The sequence below is a fragment of the Dermochelys coriacea genome, chromosome 8 (assembly GCF_009764565.3).
Source record: "Dermochelys coriacea isolate rDerCor1 chromosome 8, rDerCor1.pri.v4, whole genome shotgun sequence".
In the NCBI taxonomy this organism is placed as follows: Eukaryota; Metazoa; Chordata; order Testudines; family Dermochelyidae; genus Dermochelys; species Dermochelys coriacea.
The window spans coordinates 9,515,301-9,541,342 of NC_050075.1; the positions used below are offsets into that span (position 1 = coordinate 9,515,301).

General features: G+C 38.8%; 1 protein-coding gene across 7 annotated transcripts in view; it reads left to right on the plus strand.

The window, feature by feature from the left end:
* FAM13B (family with sequence similarity 13 member B) overlaps positions 1–26,042 on the plus strand; it is a 92,986-nt gene that overhangs the window by 44,507 nt on the left and 22,437 nt on the right. For all 7 annotated transcript variants that reach the window (XM_038412414.2, XM_038412418.2, XM_038412412.2 and 4 more), the window contains 4 exons: positions 2,079–2,236; positions 10,602–10,643; positions 12,299–12,454; positions 16,006–16,141. In XM_038412414.2, coding sequence (XP_038268342.1) covers positions 2,079–2,236; positions 10,602–10,643; positions 12,299–12,454; positions 16,006–16,141 — 492 coding nt within the window. The remainder of the gene's footprint in view (positions 1–2,078; positions 2,237–10,601; positions 10,644–12,298; positions 12,455–16,005; positions 16,142–26,042) is intronic.

Sequence of the window (26,042 nt, forward strand, 5' to 3'; positions counted from 1 at the left end):
TTGACCCTTGTAGGACAGCATGGAGTATTTGAATCTAAACTGAAGCAAACCTTTTTAATTTTACCCATCACTAATTTACTAGTCTGCTTACATCCCCGCCCCCCCCCCCCCGAAGTAGCAAAATTCTTAGCTTTTTAGTTTAGAATCTTTCCTAAGAACTACTGGAGGCATTCCAGCAAGAAGCAAGGCTTACTATTTTTCTTTTACATAGAACCGAAAGCGTACTACCATAATGTATCAATGATGCTCTCGAGAGAAGTAATCCTTTATAGTTTTTCTAACAATGTTAAATGGTAATATTAGTATACTGCTTAGTGAACTTTCTGTTAGTCCTAGAAGCTACTGGCTGCACACACACGCAACGTTGTGATCATCAGCCAATCAGTAAAAGGTTTCTTGCAAATAGAAAACATCATTGCATATAGGTGTGGTGGTATGCAAATGAAAAGATTTTTAGTCAAATTCCAATGATAATGTCACTTGGCTCCAAGGTCCAGCAAGCAACATACTTGCATATTTGCCCAGTTTGTTGGGCAACTTATTGAACAAATGCAGATCCACTTGAGCTGCAGTCCCAATTATTCCTATGTATTTCATAGAATATCAGGGTTGGAAGGGACCTCAGGAGATCATCTAGTCCAACCCCCTGCTCAAAGCAGGCACAATCCCCAATTTTGCCCCAGATCCCTAAATGGCCCCCTCAAGGGTTGAACTCACAACCCTGGGTTTCGCAGGCCAATGCTCAAACCACTGAGCTATCCCTCCCCCATTCATTTTACCTATTGTGTAAATGAAAAACTGGCTGTCAGTCGTTGGGGTGACACTCACGTTTTGCCACTGATTTGATGAGTTCTGTTAATGTACAGAAGATTGGGATGGTAAAAAAAAATAAAATAAAATAAAAAAATTAGTCAGTATAGTTCCATACAAAATTTTATAATCTCATAATTACTCTCCTCCTTACTTTCCACAAAGGAGCTGTTCAAAATAAACTTAGAAATTTGATATTTGTTTCTTAATGAAACATTTTTTTTCAATATCCACATATATGATAAATAAAGATCTGTTTTTGAGAGAGAGTCATGAAAAATTTTTTGGGGTAGAGAGACAAGATATTATGAACTTAGGAAATAGAAAATTAATGCATACTAATAAATATTGGCATTAGTTTGTGATTTGATTGGGCAAATGTTTTGTTCAACTAACTGAAAATCTAACCATGTATATTCAATTCAAAAGAAGTAACTGTGTCTTTGGATAGGGGTTGACAGGGCTGTTTTTTAAATATGAAATTGCTGTGTCAGTCAAGTGGGGGGGAAAAAGCAGAAATTCTTTAAGAGCAAGGTTTACATATGCAAGTATTAGAAAATCCAATATGTTAAGATGTTCCAGTCTTTAAAATACAGCAAGTTGCACCTGCTGAATATTTATATTCACACTTAATTGCCAGATTTTAATATGCTCATCGTATGCACCTGGAAAGAAAAAGAAATTGTTAGGGTTCCTTGATATCCTGCTAAATCACAAAACAGACTATGCCTTTATACTGTTGCACTTGAAATTGGTATTACAAACAGTGCTCACTATTTTGAAATCCTTGGATTGAAGGTGCTATAGAAGTCCAAGCATTTCTGGGATTTTCAGGTTCTTTTCAGACATCTAATGAATAAATCTTGAAAAACCCTGTGAAGTAGGTAAGCATTTTCCCATCCCCATTTTCGAGGATGGGGAAACTTGGATGCAGAGTCACATCACATTGGTGGCAGATAAGGGAATAGAGTCCAGATCTCTTGACTCCTTATCCTTTGATTTACTGCTTTACAGTGCTTCCTTTCAATTTATATTCTAATGAAATTTTTAGTGGCTTATTTAGCAGTGGAGACTGTTCTGCATTTGTCCTTTTGAAGGCGTGGTTTGGGCTGCTTCCTTTCTAGTTTGTTTTATAACTTTTTTTTAAAAATTAGAAAAGATGTTTTTCTCCTAAACTGTTTTATATCCCATAATACCACATTTCCAGCTCTGTAAAATTAATTTTTGATTTTTTTAAAATTATCGAAACCCTATTGATCTTTCTGTAGATAAATGATCTCTTGGAGGAGGAGGAAGAGGATATAAAGCTTGAGCAAACTGAAGAACTTCCAGAAGATAGCACAGAGAAACCTGAGGAAAAGCCGGATATGGTACATGATATGACAGAGAGCATCTTGGACTCCAGCAGTGTTACAGCATCAACGAGGTAGAGATATGTTTCTCACCCCATCATCCAAGATTAACGTTTTTATGATGGCTTTTTCTTGTTGAAACTTCAGGAATTTGATATTCTTTACACTTCATTTTGTTGCAATATTTATGAAAGGAGACTTGAGATTCTACCAATTTCTAGCGATGGTAGTGGTAAAACCTGGGCGGAATGAGAACTCTTCCTACATTTTCTACAATAATGATTTTATGGAACTAAAGTTAAGCTAAATTCCATAAATCTGGGGGAAAATGGAGGGAAATTGTAAACTAGTTTTTTGAGAGTGAATGTTTGTTTGAAATGGTTTGTAAATTAAAAATCTGAACGATAGCTTCAAATTCATTCTGCCCTGTTTTTTCTTGTTTATTTACAAAGTCTGTATACAAGTACGTGTTTGTATCTGTTAAATTATTTGAAAACCAAAGCTGACTGCCTAGTGTGTAAGAAATGCCAAGTTAATTTTTTTGTCCATATGATTGTGGGGAGAAGGGATTCGATAAGGAAAACGATTTCCAAGGGTTTGTTATATATAGCTAAAGTGTTTCACAGGTATTTGCAAGTGGCTCATCTCCCTCTTGTGCTGGTCTATGCAGAAGATACCAAACTACTATTCCTATCAGTTATTCCAATAGTTCAAGTAGCAAAGGGCTGTGTGGCAGATCTAAAGGTTTTAATCCTGCTGATGAACCTTGTCAGTGTCAATATGACGCTCCATGATGGAATTAGGTTTTGTTTTTTCAGTTTGCTTTTTAAAAACCTAGGAAATTGCCCATGAATTGTTAAAAGAATGTTAAGATTGCAAAATCAAGCACTCAAATGCTAGGAAAAGTCAGAATTGAGGTTGCCTTGTATGTATACGCTATACAGATATCAGGAGGTAGCCGTGTTAGTCTGTATCCACAAAAACAACAAGGAGTCCGGTGGCACCTTAAAGACTAACAGATTTATTTAAGCATAAGCTTTTGTGGGTAAACACACAGATTTTGGATACCCAATCTGAGATACTTAGGACTGGATTTTTTCAGAATACTTAGCATCATTTAGCACTCTGTGTTCAAATCACAGCTCCTATTGATTTTACTTGCAGCTATGAATGCTTAGCACTTCTTGAAATTGGACCCCTGGTCTCAGTTTGGACACCCAGAATATGAGCAACACGCAATTGGTGGCCACCTGTGGAAAATTTGGTTTAAGTGATTTTCCTCACATAGAAACTGTGTGGCAGAGAGAGAATCTCATTCTCCAGGGCAGCATTCAACTGCCTTACCATGAAACTATTCTTTCTCTTCCTGCAGTTCCCTGCTTCATTCACTACATACCTTCCAACTTCAGCAACAGAGCCATGTTATGTGTCATAGAATATCAGGGTTGGAAGGGACCTCAGGAGGTCATCTAGTCCAACCCCCTGCTCAAAGCAGGACCAATCCCAAATTTTTGCCCCAGATCCCTAAATGGCCCCCTCAAGGATTGAACTCACAACCCTGGGTTTAGCAGGCCAGTAGGATCCTCCTTTATTACATATCACCTATTCATCCTGAGAAAAAGTCCCTCCTGCACATTGAATGAGGTGGGAATCCTGTCGAAAAAATAGTATATTATCACATAATTAAAGACTGTGCCATAAAGCATACGATCAAGAGTTCCAAACTAAGGTTTCACAGGCAACATTAATTCTGGCTTTTCTAAACTTGAGTGCTTGACTTTGCAACCTTAACAATCTCTTTTAATGTAGGTTTTTTATGTGTAATTAAAATACATTCTTATACCCAGATGGTATGTTATGAATGCATATACTGCGTGATATGTAGTGTTATATTATGGTTCCATATTTTTAGTATATGTACAAAAAAGAAAATTGAGTAGTGTTTGTTGAAGGGGAACTCCTTTGAACTTCTATATACTCCATTTTATTATTAGGAGAGAAAGAGATGGTGGTCTTAATAGTTAAAGTGTGGGGTTGTGTTAATGGACCTGGGCCCTGTCATTCTAGAAAATTGCTGTATCTCCTTTGGGCAAGTCACTTAATCCATAGCACAGTTTGCTCAAGTGTAAAAGGGGAAAACACCCTCGTGAAGTAGGGAAATATGTTGAGGCTTTATTCATTTAGTATTTGTACAGCACTTAAAGTTTCTCTAAAAAAATGCATGATAACATATTATTTTTGGCAGACTTCAGAGGTGGATGCTGCTCCCACCTCTAGGAGTTACCAGCGTAATGACTGTCAACAATTACAGGTTTTATTTTGTAAAATTCAAATTAAGCTTTTTTTAAGTCTACCTTTAAAAAAATATTGCTGAAAGGAAAAAAGAAAATCACCCTTCTATTGGAAAATTTACTTGCAATTGTCACAGGTAACATCTAAGATTTTTCTGTGCTTTTTCAGTTTTACTCTATGCATTTGATATCACTGTGTGTGTAGTTGGCTTTACAACTTCCTCTATATGCTCAGTTTTCCATTGGGGTATTTCACCTGGTAGCAGGGGAGAGAAGAGCATGCTGAAAAAGGAAAAACCAAAAGAACGGTGAAGGGGGCGATTTAGGTACAGGGTTTGTGCCAGAAACTGACCTTTTGAAACTGGCAAGGCTTCAGGTTGACGTGTCACTTTAACTACATTGACATACTTGTTGTCGTAATTTATAGAAAGAATGCTTGTGCTAAAGTCAATGGTTTTAATAAAGATAGTAAAACAGCCAAATTTAAAAAGAAACTCATTTGTGTTTTGTAATTTTAAATTACATTTGTTGTGCTGTTAATATTTCTTATCCATCACATTGTAGTTGCTTAACTTGCTTTAAAAAAAAAAAAAAAACCCAAGCACCCCCACCCCCAAAAATCCCAAAACCATTGACTGGACAAGTAAGCAACTTCTAATTTCTTCAAAAATATGTGCATGTATGAACTGTGATTTTTTTCAAATACTTCGAAGGTGCCCAAATTAGGGCAGACTTTCATGGAAATAGCAAAAGGCACATCCCTGATACATAGGCCACCCCCTACCAAATTTCCGTCCCTGCTCCAGATCATGGGGGCACAAGAGATTGGTTTTGATTTGTCTTATCAAAGAAAAGGTTGCCAGAATTCTTTAACATGGGCAAAAACACATTTTTCTCCTAGCCTCATTCTTGGAAAGAGGTGAACTATTTTTTGGCTGAAAATTTCCCAAATAATTCAGCCTGTAGCAGACATCTGGAATGGAAAATTTTAGCTTAAAAGATTAAAGTTTGGCAAAGTTTTTTTTTTTTTTTTTTTTTTTTTTTTTTATAAGCAACTGAAAATAGGGTCTTGTAATGGCAAATGTCAGATAACACTTAATAGGCAGTGCTACCGGCTCTGCTTATAATAAATACACTAAACCAGCTAATGGCTACTTCATCATCAAAAGTGCAAGTAATTAATGTATCACTCCCCAGTCCCTTTATTCCTCCTTGGTGCTTAGTACTCTTGTGTTGTAGCTACCTAAACATTGATACACCTAGGCTTCTTCCTCTTTTGAGGATCTAAAACATGTATAAAGTCTGTTGTTTTTAAACCGTTAGTATTTGTCTTAGTTATTTTGAGTTTTTTTTCTTCACTGTTGTATCAGGTTTTTTAAGAGGAAAAAAACTTGCCTTAAAACATGATAAACTTCTGAATGAGAGTTTTTGTTAGCTTTTTGGGAACCAAATATCAAAGACTGACCATCACAGCTGAACATTATGCCTTATAGCCTATCTGCAAAAACTCCTTGGGAGGGAAAGGGAGGCTGAGGTGGTATGTTTATCAAGATAGCTAAACCTTAATCTGATGTAGAGTAATGTGACACCTACATTAGACTCCATTAATTGGAAATTCATTTTAATAATCTTAAATATAATGTGCTATTATTAAATTAATGCTGTGCACTGTTTTCCTCCTCTTACTCCTTTTTGGTTATTTTCTTTTGAATGTGAGGCTTTAATGCTATTTCTGGTCTTTCTGTGTGTTTTATGATTTGAAAACATGGACAGCCATCACTAATACAGCCTGATTTAGTGACTGTTTGAAAATGGTACCTAGATTAAACATTCAAATAATCTTTAGGTAATATGGGTTATTAGTCAATCAGAGGAACACTTCTGTACATTAGGTGACACTAAATATTTAGAAGCCTCATTTTGTACTCTTTCTAATGCATCATCAGAAGCCTATCACCCTGGCACTTCAATTCATCTACTCTGCCAGTGCTGACTTTCATATGTTGTTTGCTAACTCACTTTTACAAACTAATTTTAGAGAGACCGTACTGAGATGATCACTAAACTCCTCATCTAGTAAAATTTATGCAGAATTTTTGACATTTATTTTTCAGCAGTTATGCTAGCTGTTTACTCTTTGCAGTTCATTCCTAAAAGTTCAAGGTTCATTCTGTTTTTACTGCTGTAAAATTCCGTGGGGTTGTAAAGAGAAATGCATGAAAGATAGTAAGTTCTAGAACATCTCTCCTCTTTGCATAAAATTAAAGTTACTCTTCTTTACCTATAAACTGTGTGGTATTTATTACATTAGACATTTTTAATAAAGCAATTTAATATTGCCTTTGGCTGATGAGGAATAGGGCATATTGAATAAATACACTGTCTTGCTTTGCTACTTACACTGTTTCTGACCAAATTAAAAAAAATCTAGAAAATGGATTATAATATTTAGGTCAAGATTTGTTAATTAAGTAACATACAACAAGAGCCCATGTTTCACGTCCAGAATAAGTAGTATGAAATATACACTAGGAAAGCTTTAAAGTGTGTTGATTGGGCAGCTTATTGTCAGTAGTGACCTCATGTTGCAGTCTATTTCTATTTAGACTGCAGGGTTTAGTGCAGCACTCCAGAAGTACCATCTGACAAGCAGCCACAGAAATCGAACAAGCAGTATGCATAGTCAACAGCCAACATCATACTTTATTGTTTTTCAAATGAAGTATTTTTACATGAAGTGCTCGTTTGGAATAGCAAAAATAATCAGAATGGCCTGCAAAGTTCTGCTGCACAGGTAAATGAATTAAAAATGCTAGTTTAGAATGATTCGAAATAACAGACTCCTTTTAAGTTAGAAATGCTATATAAAGACTAAATATTTACTCCTGGGGAGGTTTATAAAACAGTATGAAACAATATTGTGTAAGAATATAATGAACTATAAAAATGCAATCAGTAAAAAGCATTAAGAAAAAATCTGAATATTTTTTCTAGTTATTTAATTGCATTTTTGTATGTCATTTCTCTTTTTAACACGGCTATTTGTGGACAGGAACAGAGGAACGGTATCAATTATTAGGTGTTATTTAGTTGCCAAAATATGGTAGCACTCTCAAAACTAAAGATATGTTTACTTTTGGTTTCTTGCTGTGTCATTCTGCACTAAGACTGTGTACAAGCCATCATGTAGTTTACAACACGAAATAATTCTTTGACTGTGGTAGCAGGTTCTGAAGTGTGATATATTTTGAACTAATATTGATACACTTTTCGAAAAGTGCTAACTTGCTAAACTGATTAGAGTTGGAGCCATAAGAGATTCCTTTAAAAATAAGAGGATTCTTCAGGCTTTGGAATAGTGCTGATTTATGCACATCTTTTGCTGAGTAACACCAGTGCATCCTAGATGTGTATTAAGAGCACTACTAAATGATCTAAAGTGGCTTGTCCTGGAGGTCGTGAAGGTTGCCCTTTAGAGCTGAAGGGTTTGGTGGTCTCAGCATCATGTCTGAAATAATTTGGACTCTTTGGAACCACTAGTTTGAATCCCAAAAATATTGACACAGCCTTCTGTAATTTGAAGATGGACAGACAAAAATCTATCAGAAGTTCTGTGTGCACATTAAAGATCCCTAGTCATTGCAGTTTCATAAGATGGTACTTGCGCTAGAGCCCTTGACTAAAATTTTCCTTGCTTCCCTCCTCCCACTAGTGTTTTTTGCAGTGTGCTATGCTCTCATTGTCTCCTTAGCTACTACCCACCATCCTAGAGGTGACTATATTTTAATGGTGAACTGATCTGTTTAATATTTGTAAAACATTTCAAGATGAAGGATGGTATATAATATAACATGTATCAATATCTGTTAAAAGAGCTGTTTACTAATTAAATTTGTTCTTGTAAAATAGCTTTTACAAAAACTCTGTAGTGAATGTCAAGTAAAATATATTTGTGTTTTTATTTATTATCATTCTCACCCCTGAAATCGTTGCTTATCTTCCTCTCCTACCTAATTTTTGTCATGGGTCTTAATTTCTCCCAGATTTGCTCTCCTGTTCCTTCCCCAACTGTGTATCAATTTTTCTTTTGTTTTCCAAATGTTTCTACTTAAATATTTTCAAAATAAAATTTGTTGATCGAAAAACTCAAAACACTTTTTTTGAATGGGTGTTAAGGTTGAGTTGAATTATTGTTCCCCTGCATGTCAATGAAATTTAACTGTGCACCTAAAAAAAAAAAAAAAAAAAAATTCAAAACTAGCCTCTTTCACCCAAAAGCATTGGGAAGAAATTTAATGTTGGAAGGCTTGGGTATATATTGCTTGTTTCTGCGTCTTTGAAATCAGTGGATGCGGCATCAAGCCTGTAAAGCAGATGTTTTAATTTTCTTGAGCTTAATGGGAGTATCTGTCTAAAATTGTACCTCAGAACCACCAGTGTTGTCTAAGCACACTGGGAATGGATTATTTTTTCCTTTCACTAAAAATATCACACGCTAAACTGGCTGCAAAATTGACTACCCGTTAATAAAAATTTAAAAGCCAACCCATGCACCAGCCTTGTTTAAATTCCCATCCTTGTACAGTGCTAGCTAATTTATTGAAGTGTTGTATTTACACACAGACAATATAAAAGTCATATCAATCTCAGCGAGCAATAAGGCCAAAACCAGCCTTGTTTTAAAAAAATAAATAAATAAATGAAATCTGTTTTTCCACCCCCCCCCCCCTTCTGTCTGACAATCTTAGGTAGAGAGTCCTTTCCTGCATGTAATCCTGTTTTCCACCACATGCTATTGGGGGAAGGAAGTACAGGAAATCTTTACTTGTTTGGATAGTTAGTCCAGGCTACTTACCAACCTATGTGACAGTAGGTATTAAGCAGCTAGCTAATATAATACTTACCTTATGATTAGCCAGTATCAACAAGTCTGAGCTGGGCACTCCCAGATGTATTCAATCTATGGTAAAGTCAATAGGGAGATAGTCTGAGCTAAAAGTGGACACTGGTGCCTCATAATGCTGACCAGTGCTGGTGGGATTTCAATTGAATCTTCTTAATATAATCGCAAGAAGCGGTAGTGTACTCATGTTTCCACTAATACATTAGGGTTTCCACTGTACATCTTGGTTGTAGCTGGAATCAGATTAAATCTTTTTCTGATTGCTGGTTCATTTTTCTTATATGGTGAAGTAGCTACTGGAATTTGTTTTTATGTATGGTGTGTGGAGTGCCTAAAGCTTGGGATAAGTGCCCTCTCCTTTTCCCCATCCTCTTTTTAGTTTAAATAAAATTGGCATCTCTCTCTAGTCGTTTGTGTATGTGATAACATCCTTCTCACTGACCATGAGAAAGGCGTAATAAGGCGGTGACTGTCATTGTCATTTAAAGTAGAACTTAGTTTTGATTCAGTTCACTACAAGCATATTTATGCAAGTCTGAAAAATTGTTTTGGAACAATCATTTTATTTGTGATAGTATGCAAAATTGAAGCTTTGTAATTAGAATTTGCAAAGAAAAAAATGTTTTTGTGTTTGGTTGAGTGGGGTATACCTTGCTCAGAAATTTAGTATAATACTGAATTCAACAATGCTCACAGTAATACTTTGAAATCTATGAATGAAAAGCACCAAAATGGAAAGTGCTCAATAATAAGCCTCGAAAAACCTTAGTGAAGTGGAACTCCAGAGGGAAGCAAGGTAGGCAGAATGTTTTGGAATTTGCTGTGGGATTAACATCTATATTATGTAAAGCATCACACAGTATTTCAAGGGTAAGCGATTAGTACCTCTCATGTGAAAGAATGCATGTACGGCAGCTCACTGCTTCCTGAAGTGTTTGGGGTATGGGTTCTTCAATTACTTATAACTACAGAATTGCTGCTGCCACAACTTTCTGCAATATATAGGTGTTTAAGACCTCTTCGATCCAAATATTGATCCAGCTTTTCCCTGTTTCCCTTGAAGTTGGGACCATGGCACATAGCAATACTGTTGCTGGCCAATGTGTTTACTGCATGCATATGTGTATTTCTTTGAGCTGATGCAATTTTTTAGTATCTTCAAAGCTCCCTTTTGTCTTCCAGAATATTTGTGTAGTGTTGAAAGTCTTTTTGTGAAGATAACCAATTTCTTCTTCTTTATTACAGTGCTCATCTCTCTCCCATAAGCATCTTACCAGCCTCTGCAGAGTAAGTAAACTAATATATAAAGTCTGTTAAAAAAAAAAAAAAGGAGTACTTGTGGCACCTTAGAGACTAACAAATTATTTGAGCATAAGCTTTCATGAGCTACAGCTCACTTCATCGGATGAAGTGAGCTGTAGCTCATGAAAGCTTATGCTCAATTAATTTGTTAGTCTCTAAGGTGCCACAAGTACTCCTTTTCTTTTTTGCAAATACAGAATAACATGGCTGCTACTCTGAAACATATAAAGTCTGTGTATCCCAGTATTTTGCTTTTACCAGTCTGTGCCATAGTTAGCATGCCTGCTTTCAAAACAGATAAGTCAAATACATGTGACTAAAATAGTTTATACTCCAAACTTTTAGTACTGAATATATGCTTTATGAAATGTAATTCAGCATTCACAAATAAAAAAAGCTCTGTATTTATGCATGCTGTTCTCAACTGGACACGGAATCATAGGTTTTCATGGTATGGTAATACCTATGTTCCTAAATATCCTGTTTGCATTTTTCCCCCACTTTCTTTGGATAGGTACTTTATAAACTCTGGTGTTACTCCAAAATTGTCATTAGGTACTTGCATTCATGCCAGCAGTTTTACAGTTTCTTCTAATTGGTAGCGTGAGCCCAAGTTCAACTGGGTTGCAAATATAATTGCAGGTGAAAAGTAAACACACATTGTTCCAGAATAGATGGGTGTGAAGGAGTCTAGAAAAAAGTGTTGACTCCCGCTAGGGGCCCTTCTTTAGAAGTTTGCATCTTATCTTCTGCTAGTTGGCAAAGACTTACTGCCACAGCTAGTCTGTATTAAAATATCCTGTTTTGTTACTCTCCCACCCCTCCACCGTATTTGTCCCATTCACCTGTTATGTCTTGTCTTGTTTTTTTTTTTGTTTTTTGTTTTGTTTTAAACATAAGCCCTTTTGGCTGGGATTTTCGTAACCTATGTTTATACAGTGTCTGGTCCTGTGAGGTCCTTATCTGTTTGAGGCCTCCTGGAATGTTAGATGGGGTGGGATCTGAGTTTCTACAGAGAATTCTTTCCTGGGTGTCTGGCTGGTGAATCTTGCCCACATGCTCAGGGTTCAGCTGATCGCCATATTTTGGGGTCGGGAAGGAATTTTCCTCCAGGGCAGATTGGAAGTGGCCCTGGGGGTTTTTCACCTTCCTCTGCAGTATGGGGCACAGGTCACTTGCTGGAGGATTCTCTGCACCTTGAAGTCTTTAAACCATGATTTGAGGACTTCAGTAGTTCAGACATAGGTGAGAGGTTTATTGCAGGAATGGGTGGGTGAGATTTGGTGGCCTGCATTGTGCAGGAGGTCAGACTAGATGATCATAATGGTCCCTTCTGACCTTAATATCTATGACTCTCTTACCATGCTGTAAATATAATAAATTATGTAAATTTCTTGCCTATCATTTTGTATGTAACTAAAATCCTATTTAAGTAAGCAAATAACTCCAGTTACTGCTGTGGTCGTATTTGAGAGATTAGCTAGTCTTTTGTCTAGTCTTGTCTTGATGTATTGGGGAGCCTAGTCTTGCATGTCTCCTATGGGTCTGATTTTTCTACTTTTCTGCCCACACAAATCCACAGATGCCAAGAAAAGTAAAAATACGTCTTTAACGTTAATTCTCTGACTTTTATTTGTTAGCATTTTAGAAAGAACAATTAGAGCAGCTGTGGAGCAGCACCTTTTCGATCTGCAGAGCAGCATAGATGATGATCTTAAGAATTTACAGCAACACCGACTGGTCTGTAACAATGAAGCAGAAAGTATTAATAGGGATGAGGAAGGATCTAACAACCAGTAAGAATTTTTATCTCTATAATGCATTGCTTAGGGACATATGTTTGAATTCAGGCGTGCTAAAAAGTCACAATAGAAGTTTTATATATTTTGTATCATTTGCCTTAAATGAACTCCAAATTCATTTGTTACTGTTCTTTGCTCTAAATGCAAGTATTTTAATAGATTTCTCCTTGCAAGTTTTGTACTGAAGTGAGAGGCATTCAAGGGTATGATGCGCACAAGTCAATGAGGAGGCAGTTATGTATTTCTAGATTTTTTTTTTAAGGTGCTACATGTAGCTATGACAAATCATAATTGACATTATGACCCTCGGCTGCAGATTTTTTTTTGTTCTAATGATTGAATGGGCATAAAGCCTAAATTGCTCTGTCACCTCTAGCTTTGGTCATTCTTGGCAGAAGTCTCGCCTGATTCCAAGTGAGGTGATGAGCAAGACAGTGTGTGGAAGCTTGCACTTCTGCCCACACTTTTAATCTAGAACCTCACATGAGCAGTAAATTGCTTTAAACTCTCGCATGCGTGCACACAAGCTAAAATTATTTTTTGCCCAAATTATTATTAAAAAAAATTCCCATTTTAAAAAATCACAACCCACAGAGATACGTGGGACTGGAGATAATAATTTGCATAGTTTCAGGGTAACTGTGCCAGTATTCCCACTGTGTGGTACACCAAAGGCACCCACTTTAGACTCCTGGCTGTCACCATGTTTCATTCCCGCCTGGCCTGGGTTTTCAGACTGCACAGCACCCTGAATTGCACTGCAATATCCCCACCAAAACAGACTGCTTAAACGGGCCAGGGCCTGCACTTTCCTTTCTCTCTGAAGTCTATAACGTGTCTATTGCCTGCAGTTATAAGTTACAACACAGCTCCTTCTAAGCACGTTTATTCTTAATATATTTTTCTCTGTAATGCTTTTTACTTTAAAACAACAAAATAACCAACACACATGCTAAAAAGCTTACCAGATGTCACCCATCAGTCTTACTGGGCTGAGTAAGTCAAATCCTTCCAACTCTTATGCATACATTGGGTGCCCCCCCCCACCGTTAGACAGAAGGTCCTATTCGTTTGCTGGATGAGAAGGAAGTCCTTGAGTCAGTTTAAACTCAAGCTATTTGTTCAAAAATCCTTTCTTTGTCTGCTATTCTCTAAATCTAGTTTCAGTGTGTATATGTAAACCTCTCTGTGGGGTTTTACAACCTGGCTGATTTGCCTTCACCACCCACTGTTTCTGATTCCTGGAGCTATGGTAGCCCTCTTCTGTGGGGTGGAACACAGCCATATGTAAACCGTTAATTTTAAAACAATGGATCTTAAAACAAAGATACTGCATGTGGTTGCAATATCTGTCTCAGTACTCTGTTATAAAAACTTCAGAGGACAATTATAAGTAATTTTATATTTTCCAAAGACAAATTATTATAACAGAATTTTAGTTTTATAAGTTAAAAGTTCCATAGATTAGTTTATAAGTAAAACTGTGTAATTGTCTGAAAGTCCTTCTGTCCACAAGCTTCTCCCCTTTAATACATCGTAAGTGCTTTAGTGGATGGCCAGGCTTGCATCACAGGGGTGCAGGCTCCCTTGTTTATCTTGAACTTGAAACCGATAGATGTTTTTGGCACTGGTGCTGCATTTCAACCCTTGTATTCATCCTAGTCACTGAGGATTAATAGACACCATATGATAACATTCCTTCTAGAGGCATCCTGAGCCCTTTAAACACTGCAGCCAGTGGATTATTTATACTATGTACAAGGCCAAAACACAGAGAAGACATGCAAAGTAAAAGTGTATCATTCAGAGAACATATTATTGAAAACTTAAAATACTGGCACAAAGCTTAATTTAAAAACGAAGAGAATAGTTACTTGTTAAACTTTCAACCCGTCTTGTTAGACATCCGATATAGGGAGAGCGCTTGTTAAAGGCTGTTGGAAGCTGCTCAGAGGTTGCTGTGTTGAAATAAGCCCCTGGAGGCAGAGGGGTAGAAAGAGAGAAGGTGAAGGAGCCAAAGGTTCATGATATATTTTTATCACATAGTTCTGCAGTTTATCACATGAATTCTGCCTCTAGATATGCAGTATAAGTGGGGTAAATAATTGTCTGTTCAAAAATTCTGGAGTGTTTCACAATTCTATATTCTCCACAATTTATTAAAAGCGTGTGTCTGAATATGTAAAATACTTTGCACACAGTTCTAGTAAATGGAAGGAAGGTGAGAAGAATATTTTTGAGCTTTTTTTTAGGGGACTTGCATCTACCAGATTGGGTCTAACCAACCCCTCCATTTTTGTGAATGGCAAGCTTAATGGGTGTAGTCCTAAGGTAAATTAACAGTTGCTTTAATAGTGCTGTTGGGTGGACAGTTAATCATCCCAATTCTCTCAGATCAATCTTGATCCTTGTTCTGTTTGAGAGACTTTTTTTTAAAACCTCAAAACCCCATGCCTGGTTTTTACAAGGCGTGACAAATTTGCTAGAAATGGAAGAAGTAGCTAATCTTCTGAATGATGAAACATAAGTCTCAAATATCAACTGAGTAAAAGGTTTCATCTAGTGATATTTTTTTTAATCTATGGTTTACTTAGTTTAATCCAATTCTTATATCTTAAACCAAAAACTGATATCTAGGAAGTGAATGTCCGCAACTTAGGGCTTGTATACACAATGCGCAACATGCTAATGCACACTGGTATTTACATCCCCTGGGGCAGACTAGTACACCCACTGGTCCATATGACAGTTTCTAGTGCGTGTTAATGTTTCCATTTCAAACAGTACTATATTAATATGTACTAAGAATATTTCAGTGCACACCAGCAGGGTCCACACAGGCCAGTTAGTGCTAGTGCACACAACATGCTAGTACACACCAGAATTTACACCGCTCTGGTGTGAATTAATCCACTGTGTATACAAACCCTTTGTCGTCTTGGCCTTCAGTTTTGCCATTATTCATTAGGACACATAGTAGCTGGTAGTGAATGTATGTTTGGCCTCAGTGCTTAAAGTAAAAAATGCTTGTCAGTCACCTTGATTACTACTGCAGATCTCACCATTAACAACTGGAAGGATACTTCTTTCGTTATCCTACCTAAAATGATTGGTTTAAACTTAAATCAATCAGTGGCTAACTGGTTGGCTGTATGGTCAAAATTCTTTTATAAGATTCTTATAGAAGAAACATCTATGCCAGCGTGTGTACTACTTAATGATCATTAGAATGTCAACTGATTATAAAATACATATATACCAACGAAATAAATACTGTTCCAACAAATGTTGTTTTTCCTTGTTCTAAATAGTTTTATTAAAATAGCTCCAAATGTATTACCCTTTGACATGTTACATAACTTTCCAAGTAGTGCCAGTAGTTTTGTGTTTCAGGATAGTTTTGTTGCAAATCTGCAATGTTCAAAATTATTTAAGATGTCAGGATTTTTAAATAAAAATAACTTTCAATAACTCTTTTGAACATGTGAAGCCATGACATAGGCTATTGTAAGCTCTTCTGAGCTGTTTGTTTCTGTCTCTTTTAGGGATGATGTTACTAAAGATAATGGTATTAATAGCAGTGAGAATACTAGAGACTGCTTTGAAACGTTGGCTTGCACTGATTTAGACAGTGCAGTTATACAGCCTGGTTCTGTATATGAGGAAGAAGAAAATGATCAGGTAAGAGGAGTAGAGGGCATGTTTTCTATATATTAGAGCAGTGTGATCTTGTAATTAGAGCACAAGAAATGGACTGCAGACCTGGGTTCTATTGATTTGACAATGGTTCACTTTGCTGTATTACCTTGGGTAAAATCACTTGCCTCTTCTGCCAAACTCAATCTCTTTTTAAAGTATATGTGTGTAGGTCTTATCACATTTAATTTGTTTGCATCTTAAGGGGCCCTTGACTCACCATTTCTTTTTTTTTCATTTTCACAGATAGCAGCCCTATCTCTTGCTCATATAGGTTTGTGCATCAGCAGGGATAGGGCGAGCTGGAGTAGCACCTGGGTTAGCAAAGGCTTCCTGAAGAAGATGCACCTTCCTCAAGAGAAACAGCACTAGGAGGTTTAGGGGGAAGGCTGTGGAGAGAGTGGTGTTAGTTTGTTTTTTGTTTGTTTGGGGAGGGTCCTTCAAGGGAGCCCACTAGGTCAGTTACAGTAACATCAGTCCTAAGTGTTAGTTAGCAGTAGGAGTTGTGCAGAGGTTGAAACACTGCAGCTGTGTCTGGCAGGCCTTTGGTACGGTTTGGTGGGGAAAGTGGGGGTTTGTAACTGGCCTGTTCAGTTCTCGTACCCCAGCATCATCCCCACACTCCTGACTTTTTTCCCCCCAGCCCTCCTCCACGCTTCCCACAGACTTTTGTGGTGAGGATATGTGTTCCTTCCTTTTCTCCCCAACACTCCTCCCCAGTCTCTTTGAAGCAGCTTCTGTTTCTTTTCAGTCAGTCTCTTGCCCCAAGTGCTGCTGCTGTGGTGGCAGCTGGTTCTATCTTTGCTGATGTATGAACTTATCTGTGCAGAGGGAGAGAATTCTACCTGTGAAGAGGAAGAAAAAGGAAAGTCAGACGGGGTCCCTAAAGGGTCCAGAGCTTAATCTAAAATAGAATTAATACCTTCCTTTAAACATACCGAGATTGGCAGTTTTCTCATCCTGGAGGGGAAAAGGCCACACTTTAATAAGTGTTTGGACAGTGCTTTGGGATGCTCTGATAGGAACTTTTATTTTATTATATATATATATAAAAAATATGAAGTATTATTTTATTCTTAGTACTATTGTGCTCAAAAACATTACAGCACTTAAAGTATCTGCAGGGTTTGGAAGTTTCGAAAGTAACTATAAAAATGAATTTTCAAAAATAAAATAAATTGTAGACATCAGCTGGCAATAGACTAAAAATTTGATTTTTGTATGTTACACTTGAATTAATCACACAAAACCAACACTGTGTAAATTTGACCAGAAGCATAACACTATGGAAAAGGCTTTAAAGAATTTGTTGCTTCATATGCTACCCTGTGTTGGTGTATGAGCTGCATATTAAATCTCTAGTTACACACATGCAAAGCCATGGACCAAGGATGGTCTGGTGTATGGCCTAAAATTCCCAAACTCATAATCCTAAACCTTACCAGCTGTTTTGTTTCCAGTGGAATATAGGTTCCCCCGTCCTTTGTATTCTTATGAGATCAAACAATGTTGTTAAAAGATATGCACTGATAAAAACCCAAACAGCTGACTGTACTATGCAGAACATAACTTGTCCAGGCTGTACAAATGATAAACACTTCTGAAGCAATAGTACTACCATCTGAAAATGGTTGGATAGGTGGTAAACAGTACTGTTTATTATGCAAAAATATGCTAACTTTAGTTTGTCCATCCCTCTTCACTGTGGGATTCCTCCACTTGTTCCCATATAAATCTAGATTATAAAATGTCTGGACAAAGACTCTCTCTTTCCTACATGTTCCCATAGGTCTTAGCATAATGGGACTCTGGCCATTGATTGGAATTCTTCAGCGCTACTGTAGTGTAAATAACTACTGCTACTAATGTAATCAAATATCTAAATGTATTCTTCATCTAAATGTCCTGCTCTCTCTCAAAACTGCTGTTGTTCAATTATTTTTCTCTTAAACCACCTAAGGAACTGAATTTATTTTTGATGTTTTATGAAATGATGTCCCTTAATTTTCTCTCTTTATGCGATTGTAGCGATATCAGTATTTTCCTTTTTTTGTGTTTTTGGATAACTAAAATTTTTGAACATACCAATTCTCCAGATTCTTTCGTTAAGTTTTAATACTAAATCTCTTTAAAGAGTTTAGTGAAGTGCTGTCCACTGAAGTAAAAACTAAAACATGTGAAATTTAGATTTTAAAATTAGCCAGAAGGAAAACGTGAACTTCTTGTCTTCTGTCTTTTATAAACAGATTAATTCCCCTTCCCACTGGTAGCCTTTTTTTATTCAAAGTAATAAAATATGGTTTAAAGTAGCCATGGAGTGTTTTTTCTGATATTGACTGTTTTAACACTTCGATTTTTGTTGGTAAAATGCAGGCTGAGCTTTTGTAAATCTAGTTGTTTAAATTAATAAAATATAAAAAAATCACTTTTAATACCAGAAATCTTAGCTAGACTGCTAAAAAGTAATTTTATACTGATACCATCAGAAGGCTCTTTCATGCTGGTGAGGTCCATACCATGAAATAGGACTTTCTAGAGACCAGAATATTTGCAATATCTTAATGGAATATTGCCAGTTAGGACCCAGACCTGGAAAGACTTGCACATATGTTTAATTTATTCGTAAACATAATTCATGGGTATATATTCTTTGCAAGATGAAGGTCTTAAATTAGGTTCAAAAGCTATATATTGTAAAATTAGGATTTTTGTTTAACTGAAGATCAATAGAGATGTGTCCACAATTTAAAAAATTGAATTTCAGTGCAAGCTTGTTCTTCAAGTATGTCAGTGTGGGTTCTGTTGTAGGTGCATATGTGCTTCATGTGCATGAAACCAGATTCTTTTCACTATCAGCGTCCACTGGGACCACACATGCACTTTGAGCCTCCTTGTGCTCTTGCATGAGGGCATAAAAGGTGGGGTATCTGTGTTGCTCCTTCAGTTACCTCTTGCTACCTGTGCTAGTGAGATGGAACTTGGAAATGTCTTACCTGCTGGTGCTCTAGCATCCGCTATCTTGTCAAAAATGTTCAGATCATCTGAAGAACCTTCAGAACAGCCTTTGGTTTCTTCATTTTAAAATCTTGGACTGAATAAAGTCCACTTGGATTGAATTCTGCTCACCTGACACCCCCACTTCTCTGGTACAAGGACTCAAGATGGTGGACTCAAAATCCACAGGCTTTAAGCCTTGCACATCCTGCGATGAACTGAATTCCGCTCGAAGACTTGACATAGCAGGTACCTATTCAACCCACCTACTCAGCAGGTACTTAGTCTGCTTTTCATTCTCCACCCAGACCTGAAAAGAAGTCTAGAGAGACAAGGCTGAAGCTCCAATTCTTAAACCTGTAAAAGAGTCACGTTGGACCTTGAAGACACAGGTTCCAGGTCCCTGTACTGGTTAAGCTAGCACAGTCCAATGGACCATCAAGTAGGCTGGGGTGGGGAACCTGTGGCCTACGGGCCAGATGCGGCCCACTGTTTCATTTCATCTGGTGCAAGGCAAGTCTCTGTGCTGCAGCTGGAAGCCCCAAACCTTGATGCCCTCCCCACCCCGTGAGCCTGGAACTGCAAGTGCTGGCTTGCCCTGCTGCAGGAGGAAGCTAGGGTTGCCAGGCCCTTAAAAGTCTAGTCAGCTCTGCACAGCTCCTAGAAGCAACCAGCATGTCCCTGCAGCCCCTAGGAACAGGAGTGATCAGGGAAGCTCCGTGCGCTGCCTTCAGCACCAGTTCTACAGCTCCCATTGGCCAGGAACTGCCCTTCCCCAGGGCTGTGTGTGGCCTGCAACTGATGTATTTTTTTTTCTTCCCTGTGGATCAATGGCCCTTTGGTTAGAAAAAAAAGTTCCCCACCCCTGAAGTAGGCAGTTAATGCTTAAAACTTTGGCAGAGAAATTGGCACTGAACAAAGAGTTGGCTCTGACATACATATTGATGTCATTCATGGTGTTGGATGCATCCAGAAGCTTAACATCAAAGGCAATGCCCCAGACATCAAAGCAAGGCTGTGAAAGGGAACACTTAGAACAACTGGGGCAGGAGCTCAAGGAAGAGCTCTACATCATCTCATACAGAGAGACCCAGACATAACCCCGAGGCTTCATTCAACAGCAAGTGAGATGGAGCAGACTAAACTGGCACTGTGATTTGTATCAAAAGCACCCCACCAACCCTTGCACCAGAGGTGTGACCACAACCAGCACCTACTGTCCCAAGCATCAAAGAGCCGCTCAGAGAGAGGTCTCCCCAATGGCATCACTGGCTTGGCCACTGTTGCTTGACTGCCAGGAAGAACAGTGTCCAGGGGTACAAGCACAGCAGCTCCTGTCTGTACCCTTTAAAGATTTATCCTCTTCATCAGCTGACAGTCAGCCCAGCCCAAATATCCATGGGGTGATTTTAAAGTATTCCAAGAGCTCCTGATATAGATCACAGACCTCAGTCATCTCCAAGAAGTCTCATAAATTGACAAACCATCCACGGACCAACCAGTGTTGCTCTCCCCATAAATGGTCCTTAGGAATCTATAAATTTCCAGTATACCACAAATCATACTGCCCTTAACAAGAACATTAGCAGATTCAGTGGATGAAGTCATAACATAGACAGATTAGCAGTCTAAGAAGCAGCTGAGATATGGTAGAGCCCGTCAACTCTCCTCAACTCAGGCCACATGCACATCACCTATTCATATGGCAGCAAATTTAATGATTTGTTCAAGAGCTGTACCATGACCAGTCAAATGAGCAGCACTTCTTTCGGAAGCTATCTTGCCTCATTTCACCAGGCATTGTCAGATATCTTCACCAACAAATGGGTGCTGGATATCATCACTGACCACTGTACCGTCCAGTTCCTCTCCCTACTCTTCCCATGGTTTTTCTCATGCCTCTTCAGGTACCATTCTCATGAGAACCTTTTACAAACAGAAGTGGCCTCATTGCTTCATAGGTACCATAGGACAATCTGACTCAAGAATACAGGCTCCATTGCAATCCCACAGATTCCTCTGATTCCCCAGGATAATACCCAGATCAGATGAGACAGGGCTACTGTTACCATGAAAGCATCATGCTGGCTGAGACAATTTTGGCCATCAGATCTATTCTAGATATCCAACCAACTTCCCATTTGCCTGGACATAGTGTCTCAGAACTAGGGTCAGATAATGCACCTAGACTCGCAGTCCCTACGCCTGATGGCCTGGATACTGCTTGAAATAGTATCACTGACAGGTACTCCAGAAAAGTACAGGAAATTCTGGTGCAGAGTAGGAAAGAACAACCTACTCTGTGAAATAGAAAAGGTTTTCTATATGGGTGACTCAAACCAAGGTGAATCCAGGCAGAGCGCTGAACCCAGGATCCTGGACTATGTGCTGCTTCTGAAACAGTCAAGACACTCTGTCTATCTATCAGTAATGAGTGCACCATGCGCCAGTTCAGTTGCATTCCATTTTCTTCTGACTCATGGTGTCAAGATTCATCAAGGACCTTCTCCATGCCTATTCCTTGGTTAGAGACCCAACTCTCACCTGAGACGTTAGTGTGGTCCACTTGTGGCTCATGAAACCTCACTTCATAGATACTAAGGTCAGAAGGGACCATTCTGATCATCTAGTCCGACCTCCTGCACAGCGCAGGCCACAGAATCTCACCCACCCACTCCTATGAAAAACCTCACCCATGTCTGAGCTATTGAAGTCCTTAAATCATGGTTCAAAGACTTCAAGGAGCAGAGAAGCCTCCCTCAAGTCAACCATGCCCCATGCTACAGAGGAAGGCGAAAAACCTCCAGGGCCTCTCCAATCTGCCCTGGAGGAAAATTCCTTCCCGACCCCAAATATGGCAATCAGCTAAACCCTGAGCATATGGGCAAGATTCACCAGCCAGATACCCAGGAAAGAATTTTCTATAGTAACTCAGATCCCATCCATCTAATATCCCATCTCAGGGGATTTGGCCTATTTACCCTGAATATTTAAAGATCAGTTACTTACCAAAATCCCATTATCCCATCATACCATCTCCTCCATAAACTTATCGAGTAGAATCTTAAAGCCAGATAGATCTTTTGCCCCCACTGCTTCCCTTGGAAGGCTATTCCAAAACTTCACTCCTCTGATGGTTAAAAACCTTCGTCTGATTTCAAGTCTAAACTTCCTGGTGGCCAGTTTATACCCATTTGTTCTTGTGTCCACATTGGTGCTGAGCTGAAATAATTCCTCTCCCTCTCCTATATTTATCCCTCTGATATATTTATAGAGAGCAATCATATCTCCCCTCAACCTTCTTTTAGTTAGGCTAAACAAGCCAACCTCCTTAAGTCTCCTTTCATAAGACAAGTTTTCCATTCCTCGGATCATCCTAGTAGCCCTTCTCTGTACCTGCTCCAGTTTGAATTCATCCTTTTTAAACATGGGAGACCAGAACTGCACACAGTATTCTAGGTGAGGTCTCACCAGTGCCTTGTATAACGGTACTAAAACCTCCTTATCCCTACTGGAAATGCCTCTCCTGATGCATCCCAAAACCGCATTAGCTTTTTTCACAGCCATATCACATTGGCAGCTCATAGTCATCCTATGATCAACCAATACTCCAAGGTCCTTCTCCTCTTCCGTTACTTCTAATTGATGCGTCCCCAACTTATAGCTAAAATTCTTGTTATTAATCCCTAAATGCATAACCTTACACTTCTCGCTATTAAATTTCATCCTATTACTATTACTCCAGTTTACAAGGTAATCCAGATCCTCCTGTATAATATCCCGATCCTTCTCCGAATTGGCAATACCTCCCAGCTTTGTATTATCTGCAAACTTTATTAGCACACTCCCACTTTTTGTGCCAAGGTCAGTAATAAAAAGATTAAATAAGATTGGTCCCAAAACCGATCCCTGAGGAACTCCACTGGTAACCTCCCTCCAACCTGACAGTTCGCCTTTCAGTAGGACCCGTTGCAGTCTCCCCTTTAACCAATTCCTTATCCACTTCGAACCTCTATCAGAATGTTCAATGTACTACCTTACCATCAAGGTGGTTTCCTTGGTTGTCATACGTCAGCATGAAGAATCAGCAGGATCTAAGATGTTACGGCTAAACTGCCTTACGCTTCATTTCACAGGGGCAAAGTGGTGATGAGACCACACCCCAAGTTCATTCCCAAAGTAGTCTCTGAATTTCACTCGACTCAATCACCTTACTAGTTGTCTTCCCAAGAAGAAAAGAACTTCACACTCTGGACTTCTCCAGAGCTCAGCTCTACTATCTAGACAGAACCAATGCCTTCCAGCTTTCTACCCATCTCTTTGTGGCTGTATCAGCTGTATCAAAAAGCTCAGCAATCTTCTCAAACTTTCCAGCACATCACAACTTCCACTTGTTCCTAATTGTCTTGTGAACTTCTCTCTTTGAATGTGAAGCTGCATTCCACCAGGGCGCAAGCAGCCCCATCAGCCTGCTTTAGAAATGTGCCAGTTCCAGAGATTTGTAAGGAAGCTACGTGGAGTATCGTAGGTGAATTTTGTTAAATGTTATGCACTTGACATGGCAGCCAGGTAGACACCAATTATGGAAGTGCAGTGCATCAATCTTTATTTGATTAACACAATCGATGCTCCTCATACCCACCATCTCCATAAGGTTACTGCTTGCCTATATCGTACAGTGAGATCCACAGTGACACATACTTGACAAAGAAAGTATGGTCACTTCCCTACAGTAACTGTGGTTCTTTAAGATTTTGTAGTCTGTGGATTCCAAGATCTGCCATCCATTTCTGCTTTTCAGAGTCCTCAGCTTCACAGGAATTGCGAGAGAACTGAGCGGGTTTCAGAGCCCACCCCCTTTTATGCCTTTATAGGAATACAAGGAGGCTCGGGGTTTGTTCATGGCCCTGATGGACACTGCTAGAAAAAATAATCTGATCTCGCTCATATGGGGTGCATGTGTACTTACAGTGGGATCTGCATTGACTACAACATCTTGAAGGACAACAGTTACTGCAGGGTAACTAATTTGTACTCTTTTTAGAGTAAACATTCCCTTCCAGTATCTGAAGTACAGATACTAAGAATCTGGAGGGGAATCTTGATATATTTTTTTTTTCTTTTTAAATATGTTGAAATCACATCCTTTTACATAGATGCACTCTTGTTTTTGTGCCTGATGTTCAGCACAGTGGAGATCTTTGGGCCATTTTTGCCTTTTGATATGTGTGCATTGTGCCCGTTTATTTAATTGGAAGTGTTGTGTGTATCCAAGAGCAACGTTTTTTTTAAATTTAGACATTAAGGTTTTATAGCCCCTCATTAGCATGATGGCTCAGATTATAATAATATAATATACTATTATAGGAAATATCGTTTGAAAATCTACATGGCATTTTTCATCCCAAAGCAGCTTTATAAGACTATACAGCAGAGGTGGTGTGACAACTCATCTTCATTGTGAAAACATATCTGTCCTCGTATGCCAAAAACTCTACATACCTGTATAAGTGGGTTTTTTTGGGGCTTTAGCCCTACAGCTGAAACTGAAAGGGAAACTTAGTTGGCAGAAATTATCTCCCTGAACTGGAATGGGGCCAGAATGTTGGGGCTGAAACTGTATGCATGTAAACAGAGTAATGAAGTCTTCTTTGAGTGATGTCCCTGTGGGTGCTCCACTTTAGGTGTCCGTGCACCCCATGCTCATAATCAGAGATTTATGGTAGCAGTGCCCGGTTAGGTCACACATGCACGGTCCCCATCTTGTGCTGCTTCAGGCGATTAACTGGCGCTGTGAGACCAACCCCCCAGTTCCTTCTGTACTGCCTTTGGCTCGATTTTGGAGCAACTAGCAGTGCCTCGCAGCTTCTGAGTAGCTTAGTTCTCGCTTTCAGTTAGAATAGTTAGCATTAATACTTTGTCCCCATCATTTTTATTTAAAAAAAAAAAATAAAAAAATAATTATGCCTTTCCCACCACAATGGCCATTTTGGAGCCTGTGGGCAGCATATCCACAACAACAACATGTACTTGTCAGTCTTCCCAGAGCTGGCACACATCAATCACCTTTATTAACGCCACAGGGACTGCCTGACAGCTCAGAATGGGGTTGAAGAGGAGAAGGGATTCTCTGACCAGGACGATACACCTGAAGTCCACTTCTCTTCATCCTCACCTGATGACACGATTATGCTCCCACGTCCCAACACAGGTGATAATTTCAAACAATTCCAAGACCTCTACAAGAGAGTTGCCACCTCACTGGACATTCCTCTGGAAGAAGTCCAGGAGTCTCGACATAAATTAGTAGATATACTGCACACATTGACCTCATCTAAAATTTCCCTTCTGATGCATGATGCAGTTATGGACCCTGTGTAGTGGCTCTGGCAAGCCCCTGCAATGATTCCACCTACCTGTAAGAGGTCTGATTAAAAAGAATTGCATGCCTGCGAATGGCACTGAATTCCTCTTTTCGCATCCAACGCCAAACTCATTGGTGATTGACGCAGTCAATGAACAGGGTAGACAACAATACTCCAGAAATATCACGTATTACAAAGACTAGAAACAGCTCCACCTTTTCGGCCGCAAAGCATACTCTACTGTGACCTTACAATTAAGAATAGCAAACTACGAAGCCTTGCTGGCAAAGTATGATCATGATAATTACTTAAGTCTTTCTGAATTTACTGCGTTTATTCCAGACAACAAAAAAGAACAGTACAAATCTGTCATCGTATAAGGTCAACTCATAACCAGAACAGCATTACAGGCCGCTCTTGACTCGGTAGATTCAGCCGTGAGATCTATAGCAACCGCGATGGTTATGAGGAGGGCTTCCTGGCTCCATCTATCTGGATTCCTATAGCCAGTACAGTTTACTGTAGAA